This window comes from Mercenaria mercenaria, chromosome 2, assembly GCF_021730395.1.
Source record: "Mercenaria mercenaria strain notata chromosome 2, MADL_Memer_1, whole genome shotgun sequence".
Taxonomy (NCBI): domain Eukaryota; kingdom Metazoa; phylum Mollusca; class Bivalvia; order Venerida; family Veneridae; genus Mercenaria; species Mercenaria mercenaria.
Window position 1 is genome coordinate 46998169 of NC_069362.1, and position 10642 is coordinate 47008810.

Here is a 10642-nt window from a genome sequence, read left to right on the forward strand (position 1 = left end):
TCAGGGAAAACCGGAAGTTGGGAGCCGGAGTAGAACAAAAGTTAGTTTGGGAGATTAATTGTTTACATTTTTTTTTCTTTTTCAGAGATCAAAATCAGCTCCGAATCTGAACCGTAAGGAATATGTTCCAAACTTTCCTAACCGCCAGTTAGTCTACACAAAGTCACATTACCTCGCCATCAAGCAGCCCTTTTCGAAGAAATATCTTCTGCCTCCAGTTCGCACTTTCTACGCAGAACGTCCGTCAGTCAAACGTGTGGTGGTTCCGCCACCCCCACAACGTCAGGTGATAGTGGCACCCCCAAAGCGAGAGGTGTATAAACCAAACGTTTACCATGTTCAGTACAAGCCGTCACCAAACCAGATTGTTCACAGGGGTAAATTTCATGAAAATATAGGTATGTATTCTTTCTTGTATATATTTTAATACATTTGAAGATAGTAGATCAAGATAACCGAAGTTCGGTTCTACTTAAATCTAGGTGTTTTTTCAGAATGTTGCCATAGCCTTGTACATATGGCAAATAATTTTGATATAAAATTTAAGAGAACATAGCAAATTGAAACGCATTTAGTTCGTAGGCGAAAAGTAAATAAGTACCAAAGGCCAGCGAGTGTGATTTGGGATATTGTATACCTAAAAAAAGTAGTAAAATCAAAAGTAGACTGTATCCCATATCTTTCGAGCAGGCCTGTGTTACTTGTTTCATCATACTGAAAAATTTAACAAACTAAAAAGTTACCTTAGAATTCTTCACATGCAACTTGTATATAATATTTCTGATCAGCAACAGACACGCGCATTTTTATTTAGTCCTTTTTAAGCATCTACATTCAGTCTTCTGGAAGCTTGTCTGTAAAACGAATAACACTTTTTATAGTGTCAGAAATGTACTCTGTTTGCATTAGTTTTTATCCATGTGACAAATGTAGTGTTACAGGGATTTACCTTTAAAATGAATGTAAAAAGTGCATTTGGCCAAATATTTTGTTTCAACTTCTGGTTATATTTAAACATAATGTACGTACATATGTCAGTCTAATTTCAAAGAAACCATATTGTTTAAATCATTTAGTCATATCCATGAAAATTAGACGTTCAGGTATTTGTTATTATGCTCTGGCCCCGTGTTTACAAAACATTTTCAGTCTCAGTTGAGTTTTATAATGAAACTTTGTTTGTCATTTATATATAAAGCGCATGTTTAAAACAAAATTTTAAGTTAATAACTATTTTCAAATGACTGTTCGGTATTGATGGTCAGTCTCATTTAGAATTTTATTTTGAAGTTTTGGTGAATTAATAGTATTAAAATTTCAAAATCAAACTCATCTGTGACCAATAAATGTTTTGTGAACATGAAGCCAGATGCGTTTCTGTGTACTAGGCATATTTTTATTCTAATAGTACTTTGTCGTGATAGTTTATGATGCAAAGCCACATTTCTTAAATGGTGCTTTATCATGGCAATGTTTTTTCAATTATTAATAAATGTAAAAATTAGACCGGTTACATGCTTGGTTAAGTTATAGACATAAATTGTTGCTTTGCGCAATTACCTTGTCACAACCAGTTTAAACCGAAATTCGGTGAATTACATTTTTAGAGGTGTGCTGTTAAGTAAAAGCCTATAAAGTTAAATTTGGTGTGCTGTTAAGTAAAAGCCTATAAAGTTAAATTTGGGATAAATTGTAGTTTTCTACTCTACCGCTTCCGTGATCAAAGTCGGTGCTGAAGGCAGTTCATATCAAGTTATCAAAAAACATGTATCATAAGTTTAAATGGCTTCCTTTCAAATTAAAAACTCACACGGCGGAACCTCTGTATTATGCATCGATAATACATTTAAGGTAAATATAACATTCAGCCAAAACCCTAAACATATTATAGTCTTTTTTTCTGATTTACAGATGAAGATTTTAGGCTGCAGACGACAAACTACAGGAGCTACGAGGAACCTATTCAAACAAACTACAGAAGTTACGAGGAACCCGTGCAAACAACATATACTAGAAGCTACGAAGAACCTGTGCAGACGACATATAGAACATACGATGAACCTATTCAAACCACTCTTACAAATTATCAGCCAAGAGTTGTGCGACCTGAGCCATATGTATATAAAATATCAAACTCTGATGGTGAGTAGCTTTCTTCCTCTTTGGGGCTTTGTAAAATTCTTAAGGGACTGTAGGATATCTTTTGGCGAACTGTTATTTCTAAGTATTAGACCCGTAATAATGATCGGCAATTTCCGTGTGTTTACGTACTCTCGTATGCTATTTCGGCAACTATCGGAAAGTTCTTTTTTATAAGAACCGGAAAATACTGAAATCGCTTTCTAAAGGTACGTAGTCGAAGGAAAATGCTGATAATCATTTACAGGTCCACTAGTTTAATACTCGATTAGAGTCGGAACATGTTCTCGGTGACTTTCGCCTAAAAAATAAGAAAAACAATACATAAATTTAGAATTAGAATTAACTTCATAACTGCTGGTTTACATGAAATTAGTCATTTGATAACATTCAATGAATGATCTTGTGAACTTTTTTTGGAACGCCAAAGTTTGAAACGTACTACATCCTTCTTTAGATAAAACGCGCCATCTTTTATTTTTGTACTCCCGCTATTAGGTGGTGTGCTTGTTTGTTCTGTATATATTATTCGTAGAACATGTTCTAAGCGTTCTGACGCCGGTCCTTCAATTCTCTTACACTCTTTTCAAGAACAGCTCGCTAAAAGTATCAGTACGACTAGAAAAATCTGAAGTAGCTGTTTTTTTTTTCGTTAAAGTATTACTTGTGTAAAAATGTGTATTTAGTTTGTAATCCACCCATGCCTTTCTCACTAAAAAGTTTCTTTTCACTCAGTATACATACCTTAACATATGCCTATGTAAGAAAAGTTAGCATTGCGAATTCAAAATCTGGTAGACCAAGAGCAATTTTGACTTTTTCTATGTCATTGTGGTTTTCAGGTGGCGAGCTTAAGACGACAACATGGTAAGGAAATGACTGGGCTTTTTAAAAGTATATAGTCGTACCTATCAGCAGTGTGGTCAAATATATATAGTCAGAAACCAAGCTTTTACTTGTATCCGTTTAATCTGGGTTTTTATCTTGCATCTAACAACTCAATACACAATTTTAGCATTATAGTTCTGCAATTTTAAGGATCGTTTATGGGTGCTCGTGTAAACACGTGGCGTTATTGTATGACGGAATGTGTTTGCATGAAACACAGTCACTTCCAGTAACTTAAAATATGTTTTGTAATGAAGGAAACTGTAATGGTCAAAAACCTTTCATGGGATCCCGCGCAAATAGCTTTGATTATTGACCGGCAAGCCATTCAGTTCAGTAATTTATAAATTTAATAAATGTACTACCAAGTAACTTTTTGCATGATGTTGGATTCATGGTTAAGGTGCGCTTGCATAGGTTTTCAACGAACTCAATAGTTCTGTATTTGGACAGTCAAGACTGTACTTCGGAACTGTTCTGGTATTATGGCAAAACTTCTAATATGCGATGTATTTTCTACATTTTTTTCTCTTAATTTTACAACTGAAACAAACTAATTTGCGCTCAGTATACCAATATGATTTCATGCACATTCACATATTTCGTGCTTAACCAACCAGAAACAAAAACAAAGCATTTATTATAAATTACACATACTACTAGAGATAGAATCGATTTCAGTAAACAACTGACAAATCAATTACCATGTCAAAAACGTTTTAGTCCGTACCATCGATTATTATTTTGGGAAAAAGCACGGCATGATCATAAGAAATTGTATGAATATTGCTAAAACATTTTAACGGTAGATTATCTTTCGCTTGTTTATGTGATACAATCAGTCAACTGACAAACCCGTGGGCCAAACAATATTTTCATGATTACTGTAGATTAAGAAATGGTCGCGGTAGTTTTATTTTCAGTAATATTGGCAAATTCAAAATACACGGGAATATCAATAGTTTGATTTTGACGTTTGAGAGAACAGTTTGTACACTTGTCTGCAGGTTTTAGGTAAGAACCACTATCGCACTGAATAACATTACCTAAGTAACGGACCGTTCCATTATTAAAAATACAAAAAACATCGCTGACTTCAAAACCGAACTATATCTGTTTCTTGTCTTTAAAACACTGACACTCGCGTTTCGCGAATTCTTAGCACTGCGAACAAGGACGCTAACCATGAACGTCTTATGAAAACAAACAAAAAAATACAACAACAACAACAAAAAAAAAAAAAACACGCGAAAATTGCCCAATCTGCATGCTGTTTCGTTTCTGTCTGCTAAGTTAGTTTCGGTAATTTTACCATAAAATATTATTGCATGTATTTGTGTGTGTGTGGTTTTTTTTCCTAATTGTTAGCGCGGTAAGAATACTTTGGAAGTTGTTTTTGCAGGAATATTGAATGCCTAAATAATTAAACACAAGATGTAATTTTAACAGCGAACAGTGTGCAAATTAAATCAACGTCTCTTCAATACAACCAAAGCAGACTCTGCTCCGAGAGTCTCTTCTTTATACTGCGTTTCAAAATCTCATATTTTAACACGATTAGTCAATTAAAAAGCTATTAATCTTTTGAGATAAATGCAAAATGTAAATGCAAATGCTTTTAAGATATTATGTATGATAGTACCTAATTACTAATAAATTGCAAGAGAACTCAAGCAACAAATCAAAGAACTCATATACCGTGACTTTCAAAATATTGCTTTGGATCTCATGTGTGTTCTTCTAATGTTGACTGTTAGCATTGTCATGCATGTATTTACACTGAGTTTAGTTTGAAAACTTAAAGGTTATATAATTTAATTTTTTCCGTTGATACATGTTGAAACTATGTTCTTGGTGTTGAAATAATTCAAGATATTTTAAGTGCACAGATTAGTATAAATACATAAAATGCATTTGAATAAATATATGTACAATCTTGCTGTACATATATTTTAGCGTTTGTGAAAATCACACTCGATACTCTGATCAATCTGTCTACTGTGAACAAAAACCTACTATGCAAAACATCGGGGCGATGTGTATTTTATATTGTTTTTAACAAACATATTTGGTAGTAATGACATTTAGTTTGTACTAATTTGTTTAGTTCGAATGTGATGAAAGCTTCAAGCTTATTGAAACCACTCTCGAGCCCGCTTCCTGGAAAAATCAGTACTGGTGTCATGTGAGAAACCATGGTCGTGACCCCAGTGGGGCTCGAACCCACGATCCCTTGATTGAGCGGCCGACACCTTAACCACTAGACCACCGCTCCCATTCACATGACATTTGGCAAATTACATAAGTCTCCGTATGTGATTTCGGCAATCTCCGGTTTATACGGAAAACTTTACGTCCGGAGAATGCCGAATACGTACTCTCACGGAAATTGCCGATGTCTTTGTAATACTGCAGCTTAAGTGTTATAAGTAACTAACTTTGATTGGGTTTTATATCTATAAAAGCGGCACAATACGTATCACATTAAAAGCGTTTTATTTTTAAACAATGCATGTACATGTATATCAGATAACTATTATAAATAGTTCATTGTTTTTTCTTTTTCTTTTAGGTCAGGAGGTAATACTGGAGTAAATGTAAGTATTATTTCAAAAGTATATGAGCGGCGTCATGAGAAAATCAACATTGTGCGTTTGCGACCAGCATGGATCCAGACCAGCCTGCGCATTCGCGCAGTCTGGTTAGGATCCATGTTGTTCGCTTTCAAAGCCAATTGCAATTAGAGAAACCGCAGGCTAGCCTGGATCCATGCTGGTCGCTAACGCACTATGTTGGTTTTCTCATGACGCGGCTCATATACACTTCAAAAGTATATGCCGCAATCGGCTCTCAGAGTACAATGTTAGGAAACTGAGACTAGTCTCACAATGCAGCCTTGACATTGGTTAGTTTTGAGATTGGGCTCAGTTTCAACCAATCCGCTGATGGTGGAGAATCTAGACTGGTCTCAAAACCGTGGCATCTGAATTTCTAATAACTAGCATGTTTCCTTTCTTTGGTATGACTGACTAAAAGGCTTGATGTAATATTTCGTACCGTGGCTGGTGATCGAACTAATAACATCTGGATTTAATTTAGTAGTCAGAACTAACTGTTATATCAATGTTTCTCATTACAGATCTGGTGCAGCCGTTCTGTGCATGCCCGGAAGTGATTATTAATTGGAGCGCACGGCAAAAATACGCAAATTTTTGCTTGTCAGCACACATTTAGTATATAATATGTATAATATACTGACTAAAGGTCAGGGTTAGTATCACCATGACTACAAAATATATACATTTAAGATATTTTTCGTTCAAACTTCTTTAATCCGGTATATACCGGAGTCTGTAATATATCACAGGCGCACCAGATCTGTTTTTTGTCACAGTCTTATTATATAGCTGTTTTATAAATATTCTAAGTCTTCTTAAAAAAGACTATGTTCTGTTTTGTTCAGACCCAGCTTTTGATTGCTCCTGAAGGGGAAAGCGCTTTTCAAAGAACTACTACTTATACCATGAAATACACAGACGAGGCTAGAGTCTCCAATGGCACAGACCAGAACAAAACAGTTGCCGACGACTATACTATTGTAGATTTTGTAGAAGCAGACGGACAAGGTCGAAAATCTAATAATGGAGTAATCAACTTCGATGGAGAAGGTACTTCCGGGACTGGCATGGTCACGGTTATAAGCACCTCCACATCAGAGAGTCAAGCTGTTCACAACTCATCGGCGCTGAATGCTCTGGATAACTTGCTTGGAAACAAGTCCTCAAAATCCAGTAGCTCAAGTAGCAGTAGCAGCAGCAGCAGTAAATCTTCATAAGAAACCCAAGTAAAGAAAATGTTCAAATGTTTCTTAAATGCTTAATATGCATTTATAATTTGCAATAAATATGTGTTCTTTCACGAGTTCATATAGGTATGACAATAGCAAACTTGTTTAAAAAATACTGTTTAAAAATAAACGTCAGGATTGAAAGTTTTACTAATTTGAATATATTTTATGACATATAATGTTCAATAGTAACTTAAATATTACACAAGCTGTTCTAACTACTGTTTATTCCATACCAGTGTTCATGGTATTTATCGTCTGCTGTAAACAGAACAGTTCAAGAACATGTTTTCCAGGTACATCGGCTGATATTTTAGTTACACTATTTGCTGTTAGCACCTTTTCTTCGCGGCTGCACGAGGCTCCACCATCACCTGCATAACTGATAATATACAAGTACAGTGTCAATTGATCTTACCGGCTGATGCAGCGTCCGGGACATGTTAGCTGGCTTTTATAATTGTTTCTGTAATCAATTTATTACAGCCTTGTTTCGCAGTGTTCAAATCAATACTATGTTTTCCTGTCGTAAGTTAATGACCGTCGCCATCAGTGTGAAAATAATGTTTTCTGCTGTCATATTTTAAGTGCTTAGCTCTGATCGATTATCTCCCTTAGTAGTTGTTAATCTGCACCCCGGATTTCAAAAAATAATTTTGGACCCGCCAGTTAAAACCATATGCTCTTTTTGTAATAATTTTCAAAATACATTATTTTATTTACAGACTCTTTCATAACAAATGTTAGAAGTTCGTATGTATGTAATATATTTCTATATATATATATATATATATTGTCCACACACGGTTTTACATATAACTAGTAACCAGGCAGGGCTATTACAGACACTGTATAATGGCATTTGATACTTATGTAGGAAACATGTACTATATCAACCTTTCAACTCTTTGGAGATAACAACTTGCTTTTATATGAAATATGCCGCAGGTATTTTCTCAATCTTAAGACAATATAACACCAGGCAGAGAAATTTACTGTTAGGGGAAGCCACTGCGTTTCGGTAACGCTCAAAGCAGCCGACCGCGAAATCAGATAAAAAATCTCTTCCACCGTTGTGTCTACGATTTATAGCTCCACTCTTCGGAGAATAGGGGTGCTATTCTACTCGCCCCGGCGTCGGCGTCGGCTAGAGCTTTCTTGGTAACCTTTGTTTTTCTTTCTTACTATTTCTTATATCATACTGTAACTTCACATTAACATTGTTCAGCATGCAAACAAAGTACATGTTGTATGTGAGGGACTGGGCCAATTATACCAAAGGTCAAGGTTACCAAGGTGTTATACTTGGATTATTTTTAAGGTTAAAGTTTTTCGGCAACCTTTGTTTTTCTGTCATGTCTTTGTTACTATTGCTTATATCTTACTGTAAGTTCACATAAACTATGTCCAGCATACAAGCAAAGTATGTGCAGGGGCTGGGCCCATTATACCCAAGATCAAGGTCATCAAGGTGTTATCCTTAGGTTATTTTTAAGGTTAAAGTTTTTCGGCAACCTTTGTTTTCCTGTTATATCTTTTTTACTACTGCTTATATCTTACTGTAAGTTCACATAAACATTGTCCAACATACAAACAAAGTATGTGGAGGGGCTGAACCCATTATACACAAGGTCAAGGTCACCAATGTGTTATACTTGGAATTATTTTCATGTTGAATTTTTTCGAAAGCTTCGTTTATAGACATAATCTTTGGAACTTTAAAAGATAATGACTTGAAATTAAAAATTATTTCCTTATGATCATCATCTGCATGTGTGGTAACAATCCCCATAACTCAGATTTGTATTTTTGACCAAATTATGCCCCTTTCATACTTAATTTTTTGACAAACTTCGTTTTTTTACATAGCTTTGGTACTATGTATCTTCCTTTTTTAAAATAGATGTCTCTTATTGAGACATAACTTCATTTTACTGTCAAATCGCCGGATAGTAGAGCGCGCTGTCTTACGGACAGCTCTTGTTTAAAAATGAAATGTGCAAACTCGTTTTTGTCTCATATGTTTCTGTTGTTTTGGTGAATCTTACATTTCCGTTCTATATGCTTCTTCATATTTATACGGATAAAATGAAAAAAAGTATATCTAATACGTCATACTTTAATACCCTCATGTTATAGGAATATCTATCTTGCAGAATTGTGTCACACAAATTCTATCATAAAATAAATGAGCCGTGCCATGACAAAACCAACATAATGGCTTTGCGACCAGCATGGATCCAGACCAGCCTGCGCATCCGCGCAGTCTGGTCAGGATCCATGCTGTTCGCTAATAGTTTCTCTAATTGCAATAGGCTTTGAAAGCGAACAGCATGGACCCTGACCAGACTGCGCGGATGCGCAGGCTGGTCTGGATCCATGCTGGTCGCAAACCCACTATGTAGGTTTTCCCATGGCGCGGCACAAATGTACTAACATAACTATTATTACATGATTATAATAAAATATTTGTATACTTTTGAATACTTTGTTTATTTACATGAAATAAACAAAATATTTGTGCTATATGTCACTGATGAACTGTATTTAATATTAGTTTATATAGATTTATACAGTTATTTTGCACGAAAAATCATTTGTTATTTCTGTATAGGAAAACTGTCTTTCTTACATTTTTATCATGTACACTTCTTACACAAAGTTGAAGAAGATTAAATTTTAATGCTATTGTTGATTTGCAATCGAAACTTCTGAATTTGCTCACTATTCAAGTTTTGTAATGTTATAAATTTCATAGTTGTGTAGAAAACTTTTATCGGAATAATTCAAGGCAGGAAACCCGTAAATATTTTAGTAATTATCAGACGTTCAAAAATAAGTTTACTTGCGGATTATTTTTAGATTTGTCGAAGTTTATCGTTTAATGTACTTGCCAGTTCTTGATAATACTTGTGCTTTATGTATAAATATTTGTTAAATTTTTGTTTAGTGGAGAACTTGTGGTCAGAACTCCGGCCATGTGTTTCTTTGAACATTTTGGTAGTTGGATGTTGATTTGTGTGACTAGGTCTGAAGTCATTAAAGTTCTAACAGATAATTTGAAATCAGAAAAAACAACTTCTTACTAAATTTATATTTTTACTGCTTTCGAGAGAGAAAATAACAGAGCAACTCAAATAATTTCATTGTTGATGAATAACGGCCATGGTAAAATAATAATTTCTTGTTCATTTGGTTAGTGTGGACAATTTTACACTAAATTCCATTTTTCTACGTTATGTAAAATATCACAAGCCCTTTCCTTTAACATTATGCGGACAAATGATGTTTATAGGGGTATATTCAGGCACAACAAAGCCTTAAACAACAGTGAATGATAACACTTTTGTTAATGCCGGATTTATTTAAATAAAAAGCTTTATTTTCCTGTTTAAAAATTTATTAAAATTATATATTATACGACGTGTTTTGTTGTTTTTTCCCGTCATTGTGAATATAACATATTTCTACCAATGGAACCTCAGCTACGTCCTTGTACTTTTGAAATACCAGAAGCCAGTAGATGTACAGCCAAACCAGTGTAGTAAGGCCCGCGAGTGGAAAGTAGAAAAATACCTTTGTTCACTTATTTCCTTTATTCGACATTGCTAGATTTATATAAGAGATATTTGCAAGTCGGCTTGCAGCAAAGGGTGTGCAGGAACTAAATGCTGACCGAAGGCAAAATGTTGATGCTTATCCCAGCTTTTTTAGACAGGTGGCTGGTATTAACAGATAGTCGCAAGAATGCATTCGACGTGATGAACT

The 10642-nt window shown here is 34.8% G+C and overlaps 1 protein-coding gene across 3 annotated transcripts in view; it reads left to right on the plus strand.

Moving 5' to 3' along the window:
- LOC123563890 (uncharacterized) overlaps nt 1-10294 on the plus strand; it is a 30030-nt gene extending 19736 nt beyond the window's left edge. For all 3 annotated transcript variants that reach the window (XM_053536510.1, XM_053536511.1, XM_053536512.1), the window contains exons 5-9: nt 86-398; nt 1912-2142; nt 2982-3006; nt 5600-5624; nt 6491-10294. In XM_053536510.1, the coding sequence (XP_053392485.1) occupies nt 86-398; nt 1912-2142; nt 2982-3006; nt 5600-5624; nt 6491-6862 (966 nt within the window). In that variant the 3' untranslated portion in view covers nt 6863-10294. The remainder of the gene's footprint in view (nt 1-85; nt 399-1911; nt 2143-2981; nt 3007-5599; nt 5625-6490) is intronic.
- The last annotated feature ends 348 nt before the right edge of the window (nt 10295-10642 follow it).